We start from the raw sequence: 27,669 nt of genomic DNA, 5'->3' as shown, positions 1-27,669 counted from the left end.
ACTGGTTGATGTTCACACAGTGATGTCATATCTGAGAATCTGGGACCAGACTATGGACCTCAGCAATGACCTCACCGTGTGTGTGTGTGTGTGTGACAGAGAGAGAGGGAGAGAGAGAATGGTGATAGTCAATGAAGCGTCCTCCTCTTGTTACTACACACACACTCACACTCCCCTCTGGTGGAACAACAGTGAAAGTGCAGGACAGTGTCAAACTACCCACTTATATTAGAATCCTTAGCTGCCACATACATTTGTGGACCTATAAATTAATGATATATTCCCATTGATTCTTGGAGAATATAACTTAAAAATGCCTCATGAGCTTAGTTCAACAGTAGTACCCCATCAGAACCCCAAATATAAGCTTGTTTTACTCCAGTGTTTGTAAACTATGTAAATGTAAACAAACACTATATAGCTTCAAAACATGGTTAAAACTATACATTTGATATCATGGATGGTCAATCCTTCCACCCATAGCTCTGCATATGAATTTGAGTGGTTACATATTCCCAGCCCCATTCCATATCTTCTTAGCGAAAGGGGAGCCGCTTTGTGATTGTTTCAATTAAGGGTTCTAGCTTTAATACTGTAATGCCTTCAAATCCCAAACCTCAAATCAAAGCAAAATGTAATATGAGGATAATTTAATAATCACAGCGTCATTGGTATAAATGATCAGGTCCATATTCAGCGGATTACTATTTGACTGTATGTTTGAATGGTGACTGACCAGCTAATTCTATTTGGCATTTTGCATTTCCACGTATAACCCACAGAGATAACCCACAGAGATAACCCACAGAGAACCCTTTAGGAAGCTGGGAGCACGGCAGGTGGTGCTGGAGATAGTAAAACCCCCTCAGCATTGAGTTACACAGAGGAAGATTTACTGTAGTCACAGATCTGTTTCTTTAAACACTGTACTGTTTCTCTATACTGGGAGCGGTTCACTGCAGTGGATGGTGAAAATAGAGCATGTTCAATGGGCCAAGGCCGTGGAGGCGATTGAAAGTAAACTGTCACAATGTTTCCTTTATTATCTTCACTGGCAAACTCATATCGTATACAACATATTCTATGTCGTTTTACAAGTGCACAGTGACAAAGTAGACTAGCGAAGGTCTACAAGCACAGTGTGTCAGAAGGTAATGCTATTAGCTAACAGTCATATTGGATGTAGATCATGTATCCGCAGACACCATTGGCCTTCTCTTTTATGACTGTAAACGTTCAACCTGAGATCCAAGGTATTGGATAGCATTGTGACCCTATTTTCGAGCCTTTGACTAAAAGACCATCCAGAGCTCAAGCCTAAAGTGTGAACCTACTCTCAGAAAATCAGGAGCCCAGTATCGTTTATCTATTAACCCACTGACATGAACACCCTGAGCATCTGCACCCTCCATCTTATAGCACCTTCCTTCCCCTCTGCTCTCCCTCTCCCCTTCCCCTTCCCCCCCACCGCTTCCCCCTCCCCAAACCTTATATCAATCAGTCTGCTTTCTCCACTAGCTACCCTCCCCTCAACAAGCACTTCTCTCTTCCCCCTCCCTACCTTCCCAAATTGCAACCCCCCCCCTCTCTCTTTGTACAACTACAAATTAAATTGAATAAATATCAAGGCTCCGTTGGAGTCCCTCCCACTCCCTGCCTTCTCCCCTCCCTGCCTTCTCTCCTGCTACAACAGAGGGGCATCAGCGGTGAGTCAGGTCCCCTCCCCCCTGTGTCTTTTAATAGACCTGGCTGGAGTAAGAGCAGCAGCTGCCTGTCCCTGTCTGTCCCCCTTATCCATACTCTCTCTCTCTCTCTCTCTCTCTCTCTCTCTCTCTCTCTCTCTCTCTGCCTGCCCCTGCCCCTGCCCCGTATCCCTCATCCCTCTCTCACTGTGCTACCACTCCTCTCTATTTCTCTCACCCCCACTCCTTGTCTCTCACTTTCTCTCTGCTACCCCCTGTCCCCCTCTATCTCTCTCTCTGTAACCCTCCTGTCTTCTTTCCCTATTTCTGCTTCAACCCCCAGACCCTAGCCACCTCCCCTTCTCATATACCTCACTCACACACACACACCTCACACTCACAGGACTACCATTCCCAGACCAGTCACCATGGCCGACAAGAAGGGTGCTACTACCAACAGCAAACTGATGGTGAGGAAGAAAGAGAGGACAACAAAGACAGCGGTGGAGATCAAGAAAGAGGTGAAGACGGAGATGAAGAGGGAGGTGAAGTCAAGTTTAGTGAAGAAAGAGGAAAAGGTCCTGGTGGTTGGGGAGAAGGTGGAGGGGAACAGAGAGGTCCCAATGGAGGAGGGAGCCACAGCTAATAAAGACATGGCTAACGGGGCGGTGGAGGCTAACGAAGCAAATGGAGAGTACGAACCCATTGAGCTGCCTCCTTGGGAGATCATGGAAGGGTGGGTGACAACAGATACCATGTGTGTCTGTACTGTATGTCTCTGTCTCCTGCTGCTTTGATCTCATGTTTTATGTTGGGGGCACAAAGTGACATGGAATCACAATTCATGTATTGTTTCCTACTGTATAATAATCTGCAATTAATATCTATAGCTGAGTAATTACATAGTTGTTACCAAAGTAGACAGAGAACTGAAGTGTTGCCTAATGACCTTTAGAGGGATGATGAGGGTTGCTTCTCCCATTATGGAGAGAGATATCCACTGTCATTCCAATGTGACAGGAGGAAATGGGTTTAGAATGCCGTGGAACACCGTAGAACTCTGTTGAACACTAGAACTCTGTGACACACTGGAACGTCCACAGTGGTTTTGTTGTGATTGTCCATACGACTTAACATTGTGACAGCAGTGTCACTCTAAAATAAGTAGTCAAATGTCAGGCAGAACATAGCCACCGAGTTTTACCATAAAGTAAAATGATATATAAAATTAAGGTAAACTGTACAAGATAGTTTCATCGAAAGTTTTCATTATCTTCATAGTGTTGTCTGCTTATCTAATCAATAATAGAGTATGTTTCCATGTTTGGTAGAATCTGGTTAAATCAATTCCACAGGCATTTATTTCAATGGACTTCTGGGGGCTTAAATGTGCTTCCACAAATTCCATCCGGCCCAGTCATTGGTTGACCATTAGAGGCCTGTAAAGTTGAACAGTCATTGGGTTATCCCCTGTGAGTTGGTGTGTTAGCGTACTGGGTCATGTTGCAGCAGTGAGGGGCTTGGTTAAATTACAGCTTTAAGGGATTTTTCCATTCTGAGTTGATCTGTATTTAGGATTCTGTGCAGGGTGGATGAGATGTGAGAGTCTTGGTTCATAGGAGCGGCCCAGGGTACGGAAATACCCTCTGGCTTTGTTTTTATCACCCCACCATCTGGTGGATTTTTTGTCATCTTTTGGGGGTTACATTTGTTGACACTGCAACAAAATGCAATATGTACTGTACATATTTGACGAAATCAAAGGGATAAACAACACCCTTCTCTGTGGACAGAGCCTGTGGATTACTCAATGATTACTGTAGGATTCACTTCACAGTTGACTAGCCATCCACTGAAAGCCTCCATTAGACACACACATGACTCGGCTCTGCCATTTTCAAAATTGCCGTCTCATAATCAAAACATTTGAACTGGGTCAGGTTTCCAGAATCCTTGGACATACCTTATTGAGAGGAAGAACTGGAGAGGTGTGACAAATTTGAAGAACATATGGTAAAAGTCGTTTTTACAAGGCTAGAGGATGCACTTCTTTTAGTTTGTGGTGAGGCACTAAAACTATCGTTTCAAGTGACTGTTATCACCATCTGACCACATCACCAAATATAACTGCCTAGATGATTACTAGACAGGGACAACGTGGCAATATTGTCCAAACTGATGAGCACAAGTATAAGCTATTTGCTCTTGTTTTCATCTTAGGGTTAGGGCTATAATAAGGGTGAAGATCAGGGTTTGTGAATATAATTGTGTTTCTAGCTAGATAGTGTAGTACTGTACCTCTGTCCTGTGCAGTTAGTACTGACCATGCACTGTACCAGTGGGGTGATCTTGTCCGCTGCCGCGGGCCACACAAAGCCCTGCTGGGCCTGCCCTGGTCTTGCCATGGTTCATGTTGAAGTGGGTCATTGAGTCAGAGGGCTAATAATACAGAGCTAGTCCACTAAAATTAGCCCTGTACTTCTGTCTTTCTGCCTGCTCTACCCTGCCCTGCCCTACCCTGCCCTACCCTGCTCTACCCTGCCCTGCCCTACCCTGCCCTACCCTGCCCTACCCTGCTCTACCCTGCCCTGCCCTACCCTGCTCTACCCTACCCTGCTCTACCCTGCCCTGCTCTACCCTACCCTGCCCTGCCCTACCCTGCCCTACCCTGCCCTACCCTGCTCTACCCTGCCCTGCCCTGCTCTACCCTACCCTGCTCTACCCTGCCCTGCCCTACCCTGCTCTACCCTGCCCTGCCCTACCCTGCTCTACCCTACCCTGCTCTACCCTACCCTGCTCTACCCTGCCCTGCCCTACCCTGCTCTACCCTGCCCTGCCCTACCCTGCTCTACCCTACCCTGCTCTACCCTGCCCTACCCTGCTCTACCCTGCCCAGCCCTACCCTGCTCTACCCTACCCTGCTCTACCCTACCCTGCCCTGCCCTACCCTGCTCTACCCTACCCTGCCCTGCCCTACCCTGCCCTACCCTGCCCTACCCTGCTATACCCTGCCCTGCCCTACCCTGCTCTACCCTACCCTGCTCTACCCTGCCCTGCCCTACCCTGCCCTACCCTGCCCTACCCTGCTCTACCCTGCCCTGCCCTACCCTGCTCTACCCTACCCTGCTCTACCCTGCCCTGCCCTACCCTGCTCTACCCTGCCCTGCCCTACCCTGCTCTACCCTACCCTGCTCTACCCTGCCCTGCCCTACCCTACCCTGCCCTACCCTGCTCTACCCTGCCCTGCCCTACCCGGCTCTACCCTACCCTGCTCTACCCTGCCCTGCCCTACCCTGCTCTACCCTGCCCTGCCCTACCCTGCTCTACCCTGCCCTGCCCTACCCTGCTCTACCCTACCCTGCTCTACCCTGCCCTGCCCTACCCTGCTCTACCCTACCCTGCCCTGCCCTACCCTGCCCTACCCTGCCCTACCCTGCTCTACCCTGCCCTGCCCTACCCTGCTCTACCCTACCCTGCTCTACCCTGCCCTGCCCTACCCTGCCCTACCCTACCCTGCTCTACCCTGCCCTTCCCTACCCTGCTCTACCCTACCCTGCTCTACCCTGCCCTGCCCTACCCTGCTCTACCCTGCCCTGCCCTACCCTGCTCTACCCTACCCTGCTCTACCCTACCCTGCTCTACCCTACCCTGCTCTACCCTGCCCTGCCCTACCCTGCCCTACCCTGCTCTACCCTGCCCTGCCCTACCCTGCTCTACCCTACCCTGCTCTACCCTGCCCTGCCCTACCCTGCTCTTCCCTACCCTGCCCTGCCCTACCCTGCCCTACCCTGCCCTACCCTGCTCTACCCTGCCCTGCCCTGCTCTACCCTACCCTGCTCTACCCTGCCCTGCCCTACCCTGCCCTACCCTTCCCTACCCTGCTCTACCCTGCCCTGCCCTACCCTGCTCTACCCTACCCTGCTCTACCCTGCCCTGCCCTACCCTGCTCTACCCTGCCCTGCCCTACCCTGCTCTACCCTACCCTGCTCTACCCTACCCTGCTCTACCCTGCCCTGCCCTACCCTGCCCTACCCTGCTCTACCCTGCCCTACCCTGCTCTACCCTACCCTGCTCTACCCTGCCCTGCCCTACCCTGCTCTACCCTACCCTGCCCTACCCTGCCCTACCCTGCTCTACCCTGCCCTGCCCTACCCTGCTCTACCCTACCCTGCTCTACCCTGCCCTGCCCTACCATGCCCTACCCTGCCCTACCCTGCTCTACCCTACCCTGCTCTACCCTGCCCTGCCCTACCCTGCTCTACCCTTCCCTGCCCTACCCTGCTCTACCCTACCCTGCTCTACCCTACCCTGCTCTACCCTACCCTGCTCTACCCTACCCTGCCCTACCCTGCTCTACCCTGCCCTGCCCTACCCTGCTCTGCCCTACCCTGCTCTACCCTACCCTGCTCTACCCTGCCCTGCCCTACCCTGCTCTACCCTACCCTGCCCTGCCCTGCCCTACCCTGCTCTACCCTGCCCTGCCCTACCCTGCTCTACCCTACCCTGCTCTGCCCTACCCTGCCCTACCCTGCCCTACCCTGCTCTACCCTACCCTGCTCTACCCTGCCCTTCCCTACCCTGCTCTACCCTGCCCTGCCCTACCCTGCTCTACCCTACCCTGCTCTACCCTACCCTGCTCTACCCTGCCCTGCCCTACCCTACCCTGCCCTACCCTGCTCTACCCTGCCCTGCCCTACCCTGCTCTGCCCTACCCTGCTCTACCCTGCTCCACCCTACCCTGCCCTGCCCTACCCTGCCCTGCCCTGCCCTGCCCTACCCTGCCCTGCCCTACCCTGCTCTACCCTACCCTGCTCTACCCTGCCCTGCCCTACCCTGCTCTACCCTGCCCTACCCTGCTCTACCCTGCCCTGCCCTACCCTGCCCTACCCTACCCTGCTCTACCCTGCCCTGCCCTACCCTGCTCTACCCTGCCCTGCCCTACCCTGCTCTACCCTACCCTGCTCTACCCTGTCCTGCCCTACCCTGCCCTACCCGCCCTAGCTCTACCCTGCCCTGCCCTACCCTGCTCTACCCTGCCCTGCTCTACCCTGCCCTGCCCTACCCTGCTCTACCCTGCCCTGCTCTACCCTGCCCTGCCCTACCCTGCTCCACCCTACCCTGCTCTACCCTGCCCTGCCCTACCCTGCTCTACCCTGCCCTGCCCCGCTCTACCCTGCTCTACCCTGCCCTGCTCTACCCTGCCCTGCCCTACCCTGCTCTACCCTGCCCTGCTCTACCCTGCCCTGCCCTACCCTGCTCTACTCTACCCTACCCTGCTCTACCCTGCCCTGCCCTACCCTGCTCTACCCTGCCCTGCCCTACCCTGCTCTACCCTGCCCTGCCCTACCCTGCTCTACCCTGCTCACCTACCCTGCTCTACCCTGCCCTGCCCTACCCTGCTCTACCCTGCTCTACCCTGCCCTGCCCTACCCTGCTCTACCCTGCCCTGCCCTACCCTGCTCTACCCTGCTCTACCCTACCCTGCTCTACCCTGCCCTGCCCTACCCTGCTCTACCCTGCTCTACCCTGCCCTGCTCTACCCTACCCTGCCCTGCCCTACCCTACCCTGCTCTACCCTGCCCTGCCCTACCCTGCTCTACCCTGCTCTACCCTACCCTGCTCTACCCTGCCCTGCCCTACCCTGCTCTACCCTGCTCTACCCTGCCCTGCTCTACCCTACCCTGCCCTGCCCTGCCCTGCTCTACCCTACTCTACCCTGCTCTACCCTGCCCTGCCCTACCCTGCCCTGCTCTACCCTGCCCTGCCCTACCCTGCTCTACCCTGCTCTACCCTGCCCTGCTCTACCCTACCCTGCCCTGCCCTGCCCTGCTCTACCCTACTCTACCCTGCTCTACCCTGCTCTACCCTGCCCTACCCTGCTCTACCCTGCTCTACCCTGCCCTGCCCTGCCCTACTCTACCCTGCTCTACCCTGCTCTACCCTACCCTGCCCTGCCCTGCCCTACTCTACCCTGCTCTACCCTGCTCTACCCTGCTCTACCCTGCCCTACCCTGCTCTACCCTGCTCTACCCTGCCCTGCCCTGCCCTACTCTACCCTGCTCTACCCTGCTCTACCCTGCCATACCCTGCTCTACCCTGCTCTACCCTGCCCTGCCCTGCCCTACTCTACCCTGCTCTACCCTGCTCTACCCTGCCCTACCCTGCTCTACCCTGCTCTACCCTACCCTGCTCTACCCTACCCTGCCCTGCCCTGCTGGCAGCTCTTTCATCTGTCTGCTGTTCCAGCCAGGCAGCCACCCCCTCTGCTCCCCTGTTTCGGTGTGTCTTTGTTTGTCTGGTTTTAAATTACACAGAGGTCACTGATCCAGGGGGTAAATGCCCCCAGGAGTGTATTTAGAGCCATCCTGCATACAGGTTGTAGATTCCATTGTGTAAATATTTGTGGGAGAGAACCAAACTGAAACATATGTTACAGTAACTGGGGTGCTATCTAAGGATAGGCACATGTGAACAGCTGTTATAACAGACAGATAGGTCATGTTGTGGAACTGTACACCTGACTTGTCTCAGTAAAAATATCCACCTGAGGGTTTGAAAAATATTTAATATGCAAGCTATGGAGTTTACGTGTCTGTCTGATATAGGAATGTAATGACAACTATATAACATTGTTATTGTTAGAAGAAACACTTCATAATAATAATATGACATACTATAACACAATCAATTAAGTTTGGGATGGCAAAATGTTCAATCAGACCTCCATAACCTTGAATAGTGTACTGACGATAGAGATCCCTTCTCCCATTCGTTAATGAACCCCATCCCCCTATTCCCTCTCCATCCAGGGACCGCATCGACCCGTTCACATTCAAGTTCCAGTTCAAGAATGTGGAGTACTCGTCAGGTCGTAACAAGACGTTCCTGTGTTACCTGGTGGACAAGGGGAAAGCTGATGATGGTCTGATGAGAGGTTACCTGGAGGATGAACACTCAGGAGCCCACGCCGAGCAGGCCTTCTTCCTCCAGACTCTCCCAGACTACGACCCTGCTGTTAAATACACTGTCACCTGGTGCGTATCTCTCAAATACACTGTCACCTGGTATCTATCTCTCAAATAAACTGTCACCTTGTAACTATCTCTCACATACACTGTCACCTGGTAACTATCGGTCAAATAAACTGTCACTTGGTAACTCTCTCTCAAGTACACTGTCACCTGCATGGTAACTATCTCTTAAATACACTGTCACCTGGTACGTATCTCTCAAATACACTGTCACCTGGTAACTACATGTCAAATACACAGTCACACATACATACACACAGTATCTACACAGATAGCTGTGGCCCGTTTCACAGGAAGTTAGCAGCACTAAATTAAAAGATTAGAACCCTCTCTATGACCTCATCACATGTGCCTAATTAATCTTTACCCCCTCCCCTGTCCCAGGTACATGTCATCCAGCCCCTGTGCGGCCTGCGCGGCTAAGATCGCAGAGGCCCTCCGGGCAAGGAAGACCGTCAAGATGACCCTATTTTCAGCCCGGCTGTTTGAGTGGGAGGAGCAAGACATCCAGGCGGGGCTAAATGCTCTGTCTCAAGCGGGGTGCAAGCTGAGGATGATGAAGCCCATGGACTTCACCTATGTCTGGGACACTTTTGTAGAGAACAATGACCTAACGTTCACCCCTTGGGAGGACTGCCAGGACAACTATGAGTACTACCACGAGAAACTGGCCGACATCATGCAGTGATCACAGTGAGTGTAAGGGAGAGGAACACACATATGCATGCATTTGATAGACCTACATATGCACATTTATGCAGGCTAGATACACATGAAGAGTTTCATTCCAAAAAGCTAGATATCCATTTTCAGAAATGTTGGTAAATTAGCTTTTATTGTTTATTGTTCAATGACAGACGCTGTTTAAAATCTGTTACTTCATGGTTTCATAGAGACAAATAATCATGTTATTTTGCATAATGTTATATATCGGGCTCACTCTCAGATAAATAAGTAGTACTGCTAGCTTTTACACAGTGAAGTGTAACAAATATCTAACAAATAACTGTTATATTTTACACAAGCATGAAAGTACCCATAAGCAATCATTTCTGTTGAAAAAACACAATGTGAAAAATTGGTGGATATAGAGTTTTGGAAACAAACTCTTTACAAGCAGGTATGCCGGGATGCACATAGACACATGCAGTCACAAGACTGATCGCAGAGATCATCTCACAGATGGAACATGTTCTCATGCAAAGCCAGTGAGGGGCCAGCCCAATAGGCCAGAGCAATAAAGCTAACAAGGGTGACCCCAGTGAGACAGACCAACAGATACAGCTATTCCCCTGGCTGATGAACTGCTGTTAATGAGGGCAGCTGCTAACATTCAGGAGGAATGGGGCTGAAGACTGGAGGCTTACCTTCAGTCATGGAGTTCTGCTCCTCAGAGAAAGGCTTAGGGCTCTGTTCAGTCTGTGTCGCTGCAGCGTTACAGATAACACAATAGAAATGTAAAGGTCATTTCCGATTGAGCCGACATATGCAAATCAAATCTTATTGGTCAAATACACATGGTTAGCAGATGTTATTGCGAGTGTAGCGAAATGCAGAATTTACTGGGAATGCAGTCTCCGCTAACGTGGAAATATTGCCTTTAAATTTCAATGGAGCTGTAACGCTGTACTTCCGCGATACGGATTGAATAGAGCCATAACGGTTAGTTGGAGTTCCCTTTAGGTTAGTCAGCATACCATGAGATGTGTAATATTCTTCTTATCTTTTTGATGAGGCGATGTCAATACGTTTTGAGTTGCTGTTGATGTCAATATTCTCTCTCCTTCACTCGCTCTAGAATTCACCCATCACCTGCCACCTCCACTATCCCAGCATCGTCAGTGATGTGAGCAGTTTGTGTGCTTGTGCGTCAAGCCATCCTGCTCTACATCCCTTTATGAAGCGAGCTCCAGACCATATGGAACTCTCTATCCCAGCTTCCACTCTCCGTTCTGGAGTCCTCACAGGACACGTGTTTGCTGGTTCATCTGTGGATGAATTGTCAATGTCAAGATGAAGGCTTTGCAATGATGCACTCCTGGGTTATAATTCAAGTATAAATTATCTATTATTTTTATTACAATTGAAGTTATAATAATTTGTCCTTCTCCTTCTGTGTCCTCGAAGGATGTTTCCTACTGTATCTGCACAAATATAATTTTTCATATCTGCACTAATGTTTGCTTCTTCAAGGGCAACATTCAGGGGGCTAGAAGTCTCTCCACTGACCTCTTGTGCTTGTGGCTGGTCTCCCCAGACTGATAGCCAGTAGGGCTGGTTGAGGGCAGGGGAGAGGCCCGGGGTGTAGCCCGGGATGGGGTTGAGGGCAGGGGAGAGGCCCGGGGTGTAGCCCGGGATGGGGTTGAGGGCAGGGGAGAGGCCCGGGGTGTAGCCCGGGATGGGGTTGAGGGCAGGGGAGAGGCCCAGGGTGTAGCCTGGGATGGGGTTGAGGGCAGGGGAGAGGCCCGGGGTGTAGCCCGGGATGGGGTTGAGGGCGGCGGGGGACAGCAGGAAGGAGGAGCGGGTCTGGGCTGGACAACCAGATGAGTCTCTTCAGGCTCTGCATGGTCCTGCCACGGTCATGCATCAGCTGGTGCTCTGTCATTGCTCGCCTGCTGGAGAGAAGAGGAGGGGACAGGGGAGGGGTGGAGAGAAGTTAGAGGAAAGGAGGGGAGGGGTAGAGGGAGGCAGAGATAGGAGGAGGGAAGAGAGGAATACAGTAATGTGTTCAGATAACAGTGTGATAGAAATATGATAAAGGAGATTAGACTTCGAGGAGAGAGCTGTAGGGTATAGTTTGCTAGCAACACATAAGAGACTTCAACAACCTTTAGTATGTTCAAAAGTTGTTAAAAATAGAGGAAGAAACCTTTAGAGCCCTCAAACTCAACTCTGGACCTCGACGCCAGTTCCACTGCATTTTTTCATTGTTTCCCTGAAACACCAGATGGTTGCAATTCATTATCAGGTAGAACATAAAACCAGCAGGCCCCTGACCTTGTAAGAGTTGAATCCCTGTGCTTTAGAGCACATGTGTCAAACTCATTCTACAGAAGACTGAGTGTCTGCAGGTTTTCACTCCACCCTTGTACTTGATTGATTATGTAAAGTTGTTAATTAGTACTCCCCTCACATGGTTGTCTAGGTCTTAATTGAAAGGAAAAACAGAAACCCGCAGACACTCGGCCCTCCGTAGAATGAGTTTGACACCCCTGCTTTAGAGGAACCAGTCACGTACCTTTCATTCTTCTGACAGCGACTGACTGACAGGACGATGAGAACCATGACAGCGACTGACTGTGAAGACGATGAGAACCATGACAGCGACCAACTGCAAAGGCTTTAAGGATACCAGCATTTTCTGCAGGGATCAAACATTCACACAAAAAAATGTATTCCTCAAAACTCACTTTGTTTTTCTTATCTGTATACCTAGTGTCTCTGCATATTCTTTTGAAAACTAGCAAGCTAAATTGCTGGTGTGCTAATGTTTATCCATCATTCAGGTATTCATCTGTTCATCATCAATCAAACACTCAGACAACACAAAAAAGGCATGATGACTTTTAGTAATTACGCATTGGAGTCTCTGCAAGTACAGCCTAGAGTTTGTTTACTTGCGTATCCCTTGTAGTACCCACAGTTTGGGAAACCCCTTCTTTAATAGATAAAAGGATATCATACATGGCAATATCAGATCATGGTAAATAATGGTTGAATTGTAATGATAAAAAAACTTAACACATTTAAAATGACTTACCAAAGTAATTATTATGTAGTTACTAAAATCACACTTAACAAATTCCTGACGCTAGGTTATTACAAACACCTAAAAATCAAGAACCTCTAGTCAGTGTCATGGGCAATTCAAATCCAGATCTCCAGACAGTTTACCTATAGGAGATGAGAAGGTGTACTTACATAGTTCCTGATACAGCTATAGTCTTCCCCGATTCCTCAGTCACTTAGTGTATTAGCCCCTAGAGAGGGTGACACTAGCCTTTTATCCCCCTCCCTCCCTGACACACACACACACTAGCTGACCTCACACATACACCCACACCCCTCATTAATTAGGCTACAGTCACAGACACACAACGTCACTACTAACGACAAAATGGCACTCAGTTTTTTTCCTTCCTCAAATAGTGAGACACAAATCATGCTCTGCCATTGATAATATATTACGGGGAAAAATATATAGGGGAAAACGTATGATTATCAGATTATTTGTGTCAGTATAATTGAATTCCTGTGATGCTCAGGACTTGGGGTTGGGATAGCTTCTGTAGGTTGAGGTACTGTCTACATTGTCTGGTTAATACACAAGTACTGTAAGGAAATTCCATTTCCCAAGCGATCAGCATTGTCCAACAATTTTTCTCAAAGAAACAATTTTGAAAGACCAATGAATGACAGCTTAGAACAGGGGTGCTTGTGTTATTCCATTGCACACTAAAATCAACTTATTTAACGGGTTTGTGAAGCACAAGACAAAGGCTATTCAGTAACATCTTGATCCTTTGGGTTATGGGTATTTTGAGGAGCATTCGGATTCAACTTGAGTGTCAGTCAACAAACTGTAGCACAAGCATAAAGAAACAGAAGAGATGTGAGTGGGCGGTTGTAGTGAGCAGGTTGAACTCCTCTATTAGCATACCCACCTCCCCTCTAGTTAACATGCTTGTCCTTAGAGTGGGTGTCCTCAGATCGGGTGGCCTTAGAGCTGTTCTGTTCTTCAGGTCTGACATGAACCCCCTCCTCCTAATGAACCTCCCACAGTAAAGTCTCCCGTTACCATGACACCAAGAGAGTTGCCATTGGAAATGCAGTCGTCTTGACAACACTTTCCGGGACAGGTTTCCCTAGGTGAGAAATGCAGCCTGCTGTTAAAGGTCTGTGGGTGTATAACAGGGGTGGAGAGAGATACAGAGAAAGAGAGAAAGGGATATAGACGGATAGAATAAGAGCAAGTGAGAGAATAAGAGCAATCGAGAGAGTGAGAGCGATAGAAAGATGCAGAATGAGAGAGAGAGAGAAAGAATTGGCAGTTACAGAATGCATTTATTATGCTGGATTCTCTCATTGTTGAAGACCTCTGACCAGCAACCAACTAGATAAAGACTAGTTGTAATCTCCTTCAGTACATGACTACAGTGCAGCGGTATCTGCAAAGTAACGCTACATAGACAGAATTCAGCAAACTTAGGTTGATGCTTAGAATTTCAATGGTCACCATGTTGGCATGAAAAGTTCCAACACAATGACATTGTCACCAGTCTTGTATTTTCAGATCAGGGTGAGGAGACAAAGCCAATTAATTGAATTGCAGTTTATTGAATTGCAAACCTACTACGCTTCACTGAACAAGACAATATCTGTCACCACGTTTTTTTTTTTTCTTCTTTTACCAATCAGAGCAAATCAAATCAAATTTTATTGGTCACATACACATGGTTAGCAGATGTTAATGTGAGTGTAGCGAAATGCTTGTGCTTCTAGTTCCGACCATGCAGTAATATCTAACAAGTAATCTAACAATTCCAAAACAACTACCTTTACACACAAGTGTAAAGGAATGAATAAGAATATGTACATATAAATATATGGATGAGCGATGGCCGAACGGCATAGGCAAGATGCAGTAGATGGTATAGAGTACAGTATATACATATGAGATAAGTAATGTAGGGTATGTAAACATTATATAAAGTGGCATTGTTTAAAGTGACTAGTGATACATTTATTACATCCAATTTTTTATTATTAAAGTGGCTAGAGATTTGAGAGATTTGAGTCAGTATGTTGGCAGCAGTCACTTGTTTAACAGTCTGATGGCCTTTGATGCACATGATAGCGGGGTGAACAAGCAGTGGCTCGGGTGGTTATTGTCCTTGATTATCTTTTTGGCCTTCCTGTGACATCGGGTGGTGTAGGTGTCCTGGAGGGCAGGTAGTTTGCCCCAGGTGATGCGTTCTGCCGACGTCACTACCCTCTGGAGAGTCTTACGGTTGTGGGCGGAGCAGTAGCCATACCAGGCGGTGATACAGCCTGACAGGATGCTCTTGATTGTGGATCTGTAAAAGTTTGTGAGTGTTTCAGATGACAAGCCACATTTCTTCAGCCTCCTGAGGTTGAAGAAGCGCTGTTGCGCCTACTTCACCACACTGTCTGTGTAAGTGGACCATTTCAGTTTGTTTGTGATGTGTACGCCGAGGAACTTAAAACTTTCCACCCTCTCCACTACTGTCCCGTCGATGTGGATAGGGGGGTGCTACCTCTGCTGTTTCCTGAAGTCCACGATCATCTCCTTTGTTTTGTTGACGTTGAGTGTGAGGTTATTTTCCTGACACCTCACCTCCTCCCTGTAGGCCGTCTCGTCGTTGTTGGTAATCAAGCCTACCACTGTAGTGTCATCTGCAAACTTGATGATTGAGTTGGAGGCGTGCATGGCCACGCAGTCATGGGTGAACAGGGAGTACAGGAGAGGGCTGAGAACGCACCCTTGTGGGGCCCCAGTGTTGAGGATCAGCGGGGTGGAGATGTTTTTTCCTACCCTCACCACCTGGGGGTCGCCCGTCAGAAGGTCCAGGACCCAATTGCACAGGGCGGGGTCGAGACCCAGGGTCTCAAGCTTAATGACGAGTTTGGAGGGTACTATGGTGTTAAATGCTGAGCTGTAGTCGATGAACAGCATTCTTACATAGGTATTCCTCTTGTCCAGATGGGTTAGGGCAGTGTGCAGTGTGATTGCGATTTCGTTGTCTTTGGACCTATTGGGGTGGTAAGCAAATTGGAGTGGGTCTAGGGTGTCAAGTAGGGTGGAGGTGATATGATCCTTGACTAATCTCTCAAAGCACTTCATGATGACGGAAGTGAGTGCTACTCAGTTACTCGTTTAGCTCAGTTACTCAATTTGCATACCGCCCCAATAGATTCACAGACGATGCAATCGTCATCGCACTACACACTGCCCTATCCCATCTGGACAAGAGGAATACCTATGTAAGAATGCTGTTCATTGACTATAGCTCAGCCTTCAACACCATAGTACCCTCCAAGCTCATCATTAAGCTCGGGGCCCTGGGTCTGAACCCCTGCCCTGTGCAACTGGGTCCTGGACTTCCTGACGGGCCACCCCCAGGTGGTGATGGTAGGAAACAACACCTCCACTGTGCTGATCCTCAACACAGGGGCCCCACAAGGGTATGTGCTCAGCCCCCTCCTGTGTTCCCTGTTCACCCTTCACTGTGTCATGGGTGATGGAATGAATCATCAAGTTTGAGGACGACACAACAGTAGTAGGCCTGATTACCAACAATGACGAGACAGCCTACAGGGAGGAGGTGAGGGGCCCTGGCGGAGTGGGGCCAGGAAAATAACCTCTCTCTCAACGTCAACGAAACGAAGGAGCTGATTGTGGACTTCAGGAGACAGCAGAGGGTGCACGCCCCTATCCACTTCGACGGGACAGCAGTGGAGAAGGTGAAAATCTTCAAGTTCCTAGGAGTACACATCACTGACAATCTGAAACGGTCCACCCACACAGTGCCTCTTTAACCTCAGGAGGCTGAAGAAATTTGTCTCCTGTCGGGCTGTATCACCGCCTGGTATCGCAACTGCGCCGCCCGCTACTGCAGGGCTCTCCAGAGGGTGGTGCGGTCTGCCCAACGCATCACTTGGGACACACTGCCTACTCTCTAGGACACCTACAGCACCTGATGTCACAGGAAGGCCAAAAAGATCCTCAACGTCTTCAACCACCCGAGCCACGGCCTGTTCAACCCGCTATCATCCAGAAGGCGAAGTCAGTACAGGTGCATCAAAGCTGGGGCCGAGAGACTGAAAAACAGCTTCTATCAATCAAATTTAATCAATCAATCAAATGTATTTATAAAGCCCTTCTTACATCAGCTGATGTCACAAAGTACTGTACAGAAACCCAGCCTAAAACCCCAAACAGCAAGCAATGCAGGTGTAGAAGCACAGTGGCTAGGAAAAACTCCCTAGAAAGGCCAGAACCTAGGAAGACACCTAGAGAGGAACCAAGCTATGAGGGGTGGCCAGTCTGGGCCCTCAAAGCCATTAGACTGTTAAATAGCCATCACTAGCCAGCTACCACCTTCTATCAAGGCCATCAGACTGTTAAATAGCCATCACTAGTCAGCTACCACCTGGTTACTCAACCCTGCACCTTAGAGGCTGCTACCCTATGTATATAGTCATGGAATCATTGTTTTACGAATTTCATATGTATATACTGTATTGTACTGTATTTTAGTGAACGCCATTCCAACATTGCTCATCCAAATATGTATATATTTCTTAAATTCCATTCTTTTACTTTTAGATTTGTGTGTATTGTTGTGAATTGTTAGATACTACTGCACTGCTGGAGCTAGGAACTCAAGCATTTTGCTTCACACGCAATAACATCTGCTAAATATGTGTACAGTATGTGAGCAATACAATTTGATTTGAAACCATCAACTTAGTGAATACCATTGGATTTTAATATGATTGTTTATTTTACTATGCCAATATGTCTTTGTTGTAAATGTTTTGGGGCCAAACTGTTGCCCAAATACCAGTTCAACTGATTCATGTGGCAAATAGATCTATAATTTCAACAGTCCTTTTCAGCTACAAAACATGGTACAGTTCTTGTGGCTACAGTCCGTTGACTCTATAGATAAAGTAGGGAATTTGATGGATTGTACACTAACGTTACACTGCAGCCACGCTGATTGATGGCTGTACTACCAATGTTAGCCACATTAGCACTGTTGGACCACTTATTAAATCATAATGAAAGCCTTTCTGACCTTGACATAGAAATGAAGAAAATTATATTTCCGACAATGAGAGATCCAAAATGAAAAGAGGTTGATGAACATGAAGAGAATAGACAAGGAGGATAAATAAATGTCTCTTTCTTACACTCTTGGAGAGGCATCTCTATTCTTGGAAAATTGGGTTCATAGACCTCTTTCTTCCAAAATCAGAAGGTCTAAAAGGTCATCTGAATGATTTGGAGAGGAAGGATCATGTGATACTGTATCATAGACTTTACAAAAATATATGTTCAGTGGAATTGTGGTTGAACACAGGATCAGTTGACTTGAATCACAAGACAACGAACCATCACACAAAGAATCACCCTGAAACAAATGTATTACAACGAACCATCACACAAAGAATCACCCTGAAACAAATGTATTACAACGAACCATCACACAAAGAATCACCCTGAAACAAATGCATTACAACGAACCATCACACAAAGAATCACCCTGAAACAAATGTATTTCAAATCCCAATGGCTTTATTTTATGTATATAGATTTGTATATATTTATATATATATATTTATAATAACTTTCTTGCTTGATTATCATTTTTTGTTCTGTTAAATTCAAACTACAGGACATAAAGACCAAGGCATTCAACATGATCATTATTACAACAGAGTAAAGAACAATTCAGGGTGCTTGCACATCGTGTACACACATACATACATACATTATACACTTCTGTTTAGTTAGTAGAAAGAACTCAAATATGGGAAACAACTGGATCCATTGAGACAGACAAGCACACATAAACAGAGAAAGAGAGAGTGAGCGAGAGAAGGAGAGAGAGTGTGTTGAGAGGAGAATTGAGGAAATGAATCAACCATATTCTAATAGGAGAATTCTGTTGCATAGTTTGAAGCAAACAGGTCTGACATTTTGGCATGATAATGAATCTTATTTACTAAAGAGGAGATGGTGGGAGAGGACAGAGAATGAATGTGTGTGTTGTGTGTCCGTCAGGTGAGACACAAACTGAGGAGACGCTGCTCAAAGGCCCTTCTAGAAGAAAACAGACAGTTACTGTACCCACAGAGAATGAGACTCAATACAAACCCTCACATTTGCACATTTACTATTATGCGCATGCGCATGCGCGTGCACACACACACACACACACACACACACACACACACACACACACACACACACACACACACACACACACACACACACACACACACACACACACACACACACACACACACACAATTTCAGCCAATTTCATTCCTCCCCTGATTTTGCTGTTGTTTCTCTTGCGTCAATCAAATAAACAGGCTTGCCCGTTTCAGTACCTCAGCTCTGTGGGGACACGACCATGAAACCAAAACTACATTTCACTTGCCTGTCAGAATTAGTCATGATTGCATTAACATCGTTGCAGGTCAGGGCGATGAAACAACATCTCACCATGAGAGAAATGAGGTAAAAAAATGAAAAGCTGTCAGTGTTAACACAGCTCAATTAAACATAACAAGACTGTGCTATTTGAAAGGTTTATACAATTATGTTCATACCAACCCAACCAGAATGAGCGATGGATCTCCAGAATGACCTACGGTCACTCCAAAATGCTTAGAAAAACCAATCAGCTGCCCTCATATCGCTCTTGCTGGCTTACTTCTGAAGCTAAGCAGGGTTGGTCCTGGTCGGTCCCTGAATGGGAGACCAGATGCTGCTGGAAGTGGTGTTGGAGGGCCAGTAGGAGGCACTCTTTCCTCTGGTCTAAAATAAATTTCCCTGTGTAGGGTACAGTCTTTCAGATGGGATGCTAAACGGGGTCCTGCTTCTCTGTGGTCACTATAGATCCCATGGCACTTATCGTAAGAGTAGGGGTGTTAACCCCAGTGTCCTGGTTATATTCCCAATCTGGCCCTCATACTATCAGTCACCTAATCATCCCCAACTTACAATTGGCTCATTCATCCCCCTGTAACTATTCCCCAGGTTTTTGCTGTAAATGAGAATATGTTTTCAGTCACCTGATAAAATAAGGGTTAAATAAAAAATAGAACTTGCTGGTTTCAACAACATAGCTATGAAGAAAGACACCAACCAAGTGCTTAAGCTGAGGCACACCTGTGATGTACATAGAGTCACAGTAACTGGTGATGGTAAACTCTCTTTTATATCTTTCTCCTCTAGACCAGCAGCAACCCATAAAGGAGACGAGACAAGCTAGACAACAGCAGAATGCCATTCTGTGTTACTGATATGGAATCCTTCTCTGATAGAAGAGCAAGTTGTCAATGTGTTTTTAACTAGACAAGAGACATGCGGTCTGTGAAACATTTCTCTACTCTCCCCCATAGCACTTGGTGACCACACACAGATGCACACACAATGTGATCTGAGCCTTGTTAATCGAAGTGAGTCTGGGCAGATGTAGGACTTTAGACATTGGGAATCTGCATGTGGCAACAAGACCCACAGAGACATACTGTACACACAGGTCTCACAGACAGAGCATAGCCTTATCCGGTCCTCGATAGAATGCAACCAGCGAGATCGAAAGAGAGGGAAAAAGAGAGGCAGAAAAATGGATGTGTACGAGCCTTAAAGCGTCAACTAGAAGGAACTACCATAATGGATAGAACTGTTGAATAAACCAGTAAAGAATCTCACACATCTGAGATGCTGCTGCTAGAAGAGGTTGACTGCAATTTGGCACAACAGCAGACAAGCTCAGTCCTTGGATGGAGGGAGATGGAATGAGAGAGGGAGAGTAATGAGGAAATCGATTGATGTGATACTTGTGAAATGATGAGCTGAGTAAAGAATGCCTACCTTGTTAAAGAGTGATTCTCCATGGCTTTGGCTGGATGATGGAATAAACAATGAACAGCATTGCATCATCATTACTTCTCAGTCGGTGCTGAAAGAGATTCAGCATGGGACTAGTGATAAGGATTGTTATTTCTAAATACCAAAAATAAAAAATAAACAATATTCATGGTTAAATTACAAATTGGTGTTATATAGTTGATGTATGAAGCTTTTGTTGAGCTGGTTTTCACATCCGTCTGCTATAGTGAGATGGGGTAAAGTCAGATGGTAGACTGCGTGGTTGCTGTTAGTCCCTTATGAATGAACAATGACACAGTCAACAAGTACCTTAGTTAATATCCAGGTAGTAATCGTTCCACACTAGTGATGAAGTACTCAACAGGGACATGTTACAGTACGTACAGAGAAAGCACTTCATTGAACTGATCTTTGTGAAATTGAATTGGAGTCCCATTCACACATCCACCCATCCACCCACCCCATCCCTCCACCCCATCCCATCTCTCCTCCACCCCATCCCTCCTCCACCCCATCGCTCCTCCACCCCATCCCATCTCTCCTCTCCTCCACCCCATCCCTCCTCCACCCCACCCCATCCCTCCTCCACCCCACCCATCTCTCCTCCACCCCACCTCATCCCTCCTCCACCCCACCCCATCTCTCCTCCACCCCACCCCATCCCTCCTCCACCCCATCTCTCCTCCACCCCATCCCATCTCTCCTCTCCTCCACCCCATCTCTCCTCCACCCCATCACATCTCTCCTCCACCCCATCCCATCTCTCCTCTCCTCCACCCCACCCCATCCCTCCTCCACCCCATCTCTCCTCCACCCCATCTCTCCTCCACCCCATCCCAGCTCTCCTCTCCTCCACCCCATCCTATATTTTCAAGGCAGCATCCTCTCAGTGTGTTTCACTGGGACAGCAACTCAGTCAAAATGTGAGAGTTTTGTTTTGGAAGCAGGTAAACATTTGGGATGTCTCATTCCATACTTAAACATGCAGAACATTGAACAGCTAGCTTTTTTCCAAATGGCAATTTTTTTCTCTCTAGTACAGCGTGGTTTAGGCTACACAGAACACGAAAGTACCAATCCTACCAGGTTGGACATATTGCTTTAAACCACCAAATTGTTTATACGTCATGCATGCCACACAGATGATATTATGTTTATACAAAAATAACACCAGTGTCTATTACCGTGTATCATATAAATGACAGAAAGTTATTTTTCTGTCTTTTCGCAATTAGATGCAATTGAAAATGTATTAAAACACAAGAACTGGTTCGGGTAAACATCGGCCTATGTAAAATAAAGGGGTTATGACTTTAAAATGTGATATTCCAGTTTTCAATTTTTTATTTATTTACAACTGCGGAGAAGCTGCCCCAGAAGAAATCCCCCAAACCCAAAGAAAAGAAAGCTATCTAAGAAAGACAACGCTTTGGAGAAGCAATGCAGTCCTTTACAGTCAACAGTTATTGCACAATGCCTTAGCATGTTCATTTTGTCATACATGAGTCATAACTGAGACATGTGCAATAAGAGGAAAGGTCTTACAGATTGGTCAGAAGCAGCAATGGGCTTGTCCAACAGAGAAACCAAACTTTGTAAGGACTGTCTGGCTGTTCTTTAGTTCTCCATCCACCTCAGACATACAGACCTGCTGGTCTGCTTCTGTAGTACAGTTGTGCCAAGGTTAATAACAAAACAGCAAACAAACAAAAAGATTGGGGTGTTTCTAGCGGATGGAGTATCTGTTCACCTGTAGAATGGAAGGGCAACCAGTTCAATAAGAGATCACAACAGCACAACCATGGCAATAGAAGAAGGACAATCTTAGCGACGCTTCAAGTTCTTTGCATTCTCTGTCCACATTTACATGCAACAACATTTGCTATTTTGGGGAGATGGAAAGTATGGAAATACATTCACCTGACAATAATAGTTTAAAACAATCTGGTCAAAAAGAAAAAGTATTTAAAAAAAACAAACAATTGTACAAAACAAGACTTTGGCAGAACATTCTTAAAGCTATGCTAGGTGATCACTGACTGACTGTCCCCTTTTCATTACCTAGAGTTCAAAGTTCAAAATCATCCCATGGCAATATTTACACAGTATATTCAATGTAGAAGTGCAGTCTTCCAAATAGATTATCTCAGAAGAAAAGAAAGATTTACCATTGAAAACAAGTCCCCAAAATGTGTCCCGAAAATGAGTCTGTCTGTCTAACATGCTGACCAAACAGTCCACTTGTGTGCGCGAGTGTTGGAAAATAAATGTCCACATACATGTTATTCAATCATTTAATCCAAACTGCTCATGCGCATCAACGGGCGTCTGCATAGCCAGGCACTAAAATAGAACTTGGTTCTATTTTAGACGCTTAATGCGCTGTAAGTCCCGCCTTACCATCTACTCATTGGTTTTTACAAGCATATACCCACGTGAGTGACTGAAAGATGAACAAGGTCCACACAGCCATATAAAATCCACAGAAGAAAGATGAACAAGGAGAGATCAATAACTAAACAGCAACCCAATGTTTATCTCCTAGACAAATTAGCTAGCAACAGCAAATGTTTCATGTGTGTTTCGACCTTTCCCCAAATTAATATAGCTAATTAAAAGTTGGTTTTGGTATTTTAACCTACGTGTCATGAACGTGTCTGGTAGGGATAGACAAAATCAATATGCACACGATGACGCACGTGTAGAGCCGGTTTGGTCAGCATGTAACGGACACAACAGCAAAAGCATCTTGTTTCTGTTTACGGACACAAATAGGAAGAGGAAGTGATGTCACTACCGGTTTAACAGTTCTACTCTAAACAGTTTCCTAAGTCATTAGAATAAAAAAGGTTAACGCTTGATTTGGATGAAATCGAAATTCATGCCCTCTTTTCGACAAGTCGACTAAAGTCACTAGCCAGTTGTCTAAGTGCACCGATCCTCTCAAAAAATAAATTAAACTCTCAGTCATATTAGTCTGAAAGAACAGACCCCATGTAATAAATATATTTATATAGAGATTAAAAATCATATATACTCCAAATTAATTTAACATTACTTCAATGTTCTGTTTACTACCATGTTCTATTTGACTCGCTTTCATTGGGACCTCATTTGATTTAAGTTACTGAGAGAAATAGCAGAATTTAAGCTACTGTCTCTTTAAGACTGTATATAGTGAAGGGAAAGAGGTGGTAAGGCTAGATTGCTGAAAGAGTATGTCCAATCGCATGGCCTACAGTGAGTAAACAGTTTATTTTTAGCTTCCTTAGCCCCAGCATCGGACAACCAACCATGGGTTACAAATGTGGCATAAATATACTGTATATATAAACATATTCTGCTGTTGATTCATCTCCTTCATGGACTGTACTGTCACCAAAACACTTCAGCCTATACATATATATTCCAAAATATTAAAAAATACTAAATATAAAAATACAGAAGAATTGTAAAAAATGAACAAAACATTTAGTTTATATGAAAATCATGCAAGAAAGCTTCCCAATAATGATGTACTAAGCAAGGAGACCAGCCAGAAGAGGGAGGCGCAGCGCGAGCAGGCTTACGGCAGCAGGCTTACGGCAGCAGGCAGACTATGTTCTGTAAACATCGTTGTAGTCCATGACACATATATTGGCAGTGACACGTTGTTTTGCATCCATCAATTTTGGGGTCAGAGTGGAATAGAAATGAAACCTCAATAACGATGGGGTACGAAACAACAACAACAACCTATAAAATATGTCTCTGAGTAAGTAGAAAAGGTGTATCATCAGAGGGTTCTATCGAAGTAAGTAACCTAGATATGAAAATAAGGTTGAAAATATGGCAGTAGTACATCGATAGCACATATCCTGTTGAGGGCTTCACACTCTCTGTCACAGAGTTGGTGGTCGGAGTGGGAGTCAGCCCAAGTTGAAACTCTCTGTACCATCATTTAAAACAACGACATACACCACACAATACAGGAGCTCTCATGTTCTCAACATCTCTGGTTGTATCGTCCTCTTCTTCTTAGAGTATTCCTCTTCTTGTTAGAGTATTCCTCTTCTTGTTAGGCCATTATCTGTGGTTGGTGGGTTGGTTGGTAGGTGGGTTGACCCTAGAGGACATGTGGGGATGTGTTGTGTCCCTATGCTAGCAGGCCAGCCTCTAATGGTTGCATCTCCCAGAGGCAATGTGGTAGAGATCGATAGTCCTTTGTCACTCTGAAGCAGACACAGTGACACTCGATAATGACACACACGGTCAAGCTGTAGCTAACAGGAACAAGCCCAACGCCCTTTCGTCAACAGTGAAAAAAGAGTTGTACATTTTCCTTGTTAAGGTACAGATCAGAATGTGTTCGTATTCTGTTTTTTTATGTGTGGAAAAAAGGAGTGACAGACTAAAGAAAAAACAACTACCCATTTCTGTCTTAAACACAGGAAAAGGTAGGTCCTAACCCCGACAAATAATGACTCCCAAAACAATCTCTAAATTCCCATTATATTTAACACGGCTGAAACATGGATCAAATACGTTACGCATACGAGAGAGGGAGAAACGGACGTTCTTATTCTTACTCCATATTGAGGCAGTATCGTAAGCTGTCAACTTCCTCTCAACGGGCTAGGGAAAACCAGAACCCTGATTGGATGGGATGATGTTATCAGATGAGGGAGATGCCCCTCCCTTTTTTCCCACATGGTCTTGCTATGATCCCACTCCACAGAGAGGGGGTTCCCTCTGGCTCTAGCCTGCTGCTAGCTTTTCTTTGAATGTGTTGTTTTAAGATAGTTCTCTTTTCTGTTAATATAGACTAGCATCCTTTGTACTTTCCTTCCATAAAAACAGGAGAAATCATAATAAAATCATGTCAAATGGACCCAGAAGAACCAAACTAAAGTGAGAGATGTTTAGACGGTTGAACCTTCATCCTTGAAAATATGTAGTTTATCAGAATGAATGAAGACATGGGTTCCTGGATTGAACTGCATAACCCATTAGTACATCTTGCTTCAAAACAGATCCAATGCATACACACTGTACAGTTAAAACACAGATTGAGAAATGGAGTGGCAAAACTTAGTAGCTGAAAGCTGTTAAATCACATGGCCCATGTCCATCTGATCATCAAATCAGCTTGGAGCTGTGCTGAAGAGCCTATAAAGCATATATACTGTATGTACACATAGATATACTCTAAAAGTTCTGTGTCAGTTAGTGTATGCAGGGTGTAATTAGCACGTACAAGAGGATAAACATGTTGTGTTTCAGTTCTGAGCTATCTGAGGTTAAAATAAAACAATGAAATGTTACAGGACAAAAAAAGAAGATATTAAAACTCCAAACATGGACAGTAGGACAGGCTACAGCCTTCGACAGAGCAGACTGGTGGACCCCACATGGCCCCTCCCACCCATGAGTTTGGGGCGCGATGTGATTTGATGGTCTATATGTCACTCTGCTGCACATACTTAAAGGGCATACACACCACAGTCAGTGCCAGCCCATGGGAATGGCAAGGTGGGGTGGGTGGGTGGGGCAGGTGAGAGGTAGGTGTAGGGTTCAGGAAGTGGAGGGAACAGGAGGCGGAGGAAGAGGAGTAGGTGAAGAGGGTAAGGTGAAGAGGGGGAGACACTGGGACCCCTTGCCTGCTCTGGGTCTACCCTCTGTGAGATGAGTGGCGTACCGCTTGTCCTCCTGGTGGTGGAAGAGAGGAAGTGCAGGAGGGTAACCAGCCGGCCGACAGGGGGGATGGACAGAGCAGAACGGAAGAGAGGAGAAGAGAGGAGGTGATCAGCAGGAGGCCTCGTGGCTGATGTCTGGAGCTTCTGCCCCCCCAGAGAAGGAGCTGGGCATATGCTGGAGCTCCACCTCATCACTGCTGCTCTCATCGATGTCAGGGATCCGCGCCTCTTCCTCAGACAGGGGAACAAACTCAGGGTGGGCCATGAAGTTATGGATGGAATTTTTTGATTCTCGGTTCTCTAGCCCCGGGTAAAGAGAGCTACGGAACGCATTTACCACCTTAATCTGTTAGAGAGAGAAAGGTGGGGGCAGGGGGGATAGAGATTGAGGGATGGAGAAAGAGGGGCAGTGCAGAGAGAGAGAGAAATAAAATAGCAGTTAGTATGAGGGTCCTGGCTCAGTCTTCCTGTGTTGATGGTGATGAGAGGAGGCAGGCAAGCAGGCAGGCAGGGTAATCTGCTAGGGGGTACAAAGGGTGGTCAGTGAGAGTTGAGAAGTGAAGTATTCTGGGATGGCAGTCTTGATCACTTGCCCGATCATCAAATCAAACAGCAGGCAAAAGGAAGACACACAGGAGCCACAAAACCCCCAAATCAAAAATGCACAGTCAACTACAACATACAGTATGACACGAGGGTGAGTAGAAAATACATGAGCACTGCAAAACAAATACACAAAAAAGCATTAACACTAAAATACAGTACAATATGCAAACAAACCGGGAAAATAAATACCAACATATGAGGTGGGAACACATGATAATGACGGTGTACGGATACTGAGCAAGCAACGGGACAAAAACCACAGAGCTACTTAATTCTACAGCACACCCCCCAAACACACTGACACATAAAGTACATCATGCTATCTGAGGCAACAAGCTGCAGGTTCTAATCACCAGCCTACACACAGCTAGCTGGGAGCATCTCAATGTTCTATAATGAAGATAGGGATGGAGGGTTGGATGTTGTCTGTTGGGCTGTTTGGTTGGCGACCAAAGATGAGTCCAGTTCGGGGACATTTTGTAGGAAAGGCAGGAGTGTGGAAAGGGACAGAGGATGAGAGGGAGGAAGGCAGAGGACGGAAGATTAGAAATGTAAAGTGGTGAAGAGGGAAAAGGATGAACGGTTGATGCTGCAATAAAACGACCATGCACTTCATACATGTACAGTAGACACACACCTTCTCACTCACAAACACACCCGCTCACTCACACCCCTCACTCACTAACACTCACACCCACACACGTAAAGCTGATTGTACTCAACACTTTCTACAATTCAGGAAAAGGAATGTGAACTCCAGCACAAGGTGAGTGGATATTATTTTCTCTCTAACTACTACTCTGTATCCAACCTCCCACCACACCATCTACTAAACTACAGACTGATGCATCATGTTAGACCAACACAGCTACTCTGATGAATGTGTAGAACATTTACAGCCCAGGCCTGTCAGCTATGCAGGAAGGGGTAGGACGCAGTGTGTGTGTGGTGTGTCAGCCAGGCAGGCAAGGGTAGTTAAGAGGAGCTGACAGGCGTTCTCCTACAGGCCTGTGAGGAGA

General features: G+C 46.7%; 3 protein-coding genes across 8 annotated transcripts in view; 1 reads left to right on the top strand and 2 right to left on the bottom strand.

Moving 5' to 3' along the window:
* The first annotated feature begins 1,823 nt into the window (after nt 1-1,823).
* LOC139536068 (C->U-editing enzyme APOBEC-2-like) lies at nt 1,824-10,886 on the top strand. Of its 2 annotated transcripts, none has more exons than XM_071336196.1 (4): nt 1,824-2,418; nt 8,492-8,716; nt 9,098-9,406; nt 10,512-10,886. In XM_071336196.1, exons 1-3 carry the CDS (start codon nt 2,111-2,113, stop codon nt 9,399-9,401), a joined length of 837 nt encoding a protein of 278 aa, XP_071192297.1. In that variant the 5' UTR covers nt 1,824-2,110; the 3' UTR covers nt 9,402-9,406; nt 10,512-10,886. The 2 variants fall into 2 exon arrangements, with proteins under 2 accessions (XP_071192297.1, XP_071192298.1); XM_071336197.1 differs by having other exon boundaries at nt 1,900-2,418; nt 9,098-9,412.
* On the bottom strand, nt 10,830-12,157 carry LOC139536069 (keratinocyte proline-rich protein-like). The gene is made up of 3 exons (XM_071336198.1): nt 12,008-12,157; nt 11,952-11,976; nt 10,830-11,325 (listed from the first exon to the last, which is right to left on the bottom strand). The coding sequence occupies exons 1-3, from the start codon at nt 12,069-12,071 to the stop codon at nt 10,923-10,925; spliced, it is 492 nt and encodes a 163-aa protein (XP_071192299.1). The 5' UTR covers nt 12,072-12,157; the 3' UTR covers nt 10,830-10,922.
* A 9,531-nt stretch (nt 12,158-21,688) lies between these two features.
* The window catches only part of LOC139536070 (plasma membrane calcium-transporting ATPase 1-like), a 158,551-nt gene continuing 152,570 nt past the window's right edge, over nt 21,689-27,669 (bottom strand). For 3 of the 5 annotated variants that reach the window (XM_071336203.1, XM_071336199.1, XM_071336201.1), the window contains one exon: nt 21,689-26,390. In XM_071336203.1, the coding sequence (XP_071192304.1) occupies nt 26,154-26,390 (237 nt within the window). In that variant the 3' untranslated portion in view covers nt 21,689-26,153. The remainder of the gene's footprint in view (nt 26,391-27,669) is intronic. The other 2 variants (XM_071336200.1, XM_071336202.1) reach the window with 1 other exon arrangement.

This window comes from Salvelinus alpinus, chromosome 12 (genome assembly GCF_045679555.1).
Source record: "Salvelinus alpinus chromosome 12, SLU_Salpinus.1, whole genome shotgun sequence".
NCBI classification, from domain to species: domain Eukaryota; kingdom Metazoa; phylum Chordata; class Actinopteri; order Salmoniformes; family Salmonidae; genus Salvelinus; species Salvelinus alpinus.
The sequence above is the reverse complement of the archived record's forward strand: the minus strand, read 5'-3'. Positions and strand labels throughout refer to the sequence as shown.

Coding starts and splice junctions, on each gene's coding strand:
- LOC139536068 (XM_071336196.1), top strand. CDS start 2,111: ATGGCCGACAAGAAGGGTGCTACTACCAACAGCAAACTGATGGTGAGG. Junction 2,419..8,491: donor CCTTGGGAGATCATGGAAGG/GTGGGTGACAAC, acceptor CTCTCCATCCAG/GGACCGCATCGACCCGTTCA. Junction 8,717..9,097: donor GTTAAATACACTGTCACCTG/GTGCGTATCTCT, acceptor CCCCTGTCCCAG/GTACATGTCATCCAGCCCCT.
- LOC139536069 (XM_071336198.1), bottom strand. CDS start 12,071: ATGCTGGTATCCTTAAAGCCTTTGCAGTTGGTCGCTGTCATGGTTCTC. Junction 11,977..12,007: donor TCTCATCGTCTTCACAGTCA/GTCGCTGTCATG, acceptor TCGTCCTGTCAG/TCAGTCGCTGTCAGAAGAAT. Junction 11,326..11,951: donor CGCTGTCAGAAGAATGAAAG/GTACGTGACTGG, acceptor TCTCTCCAGCAG/GCGAGCAATGACAGAGCACC.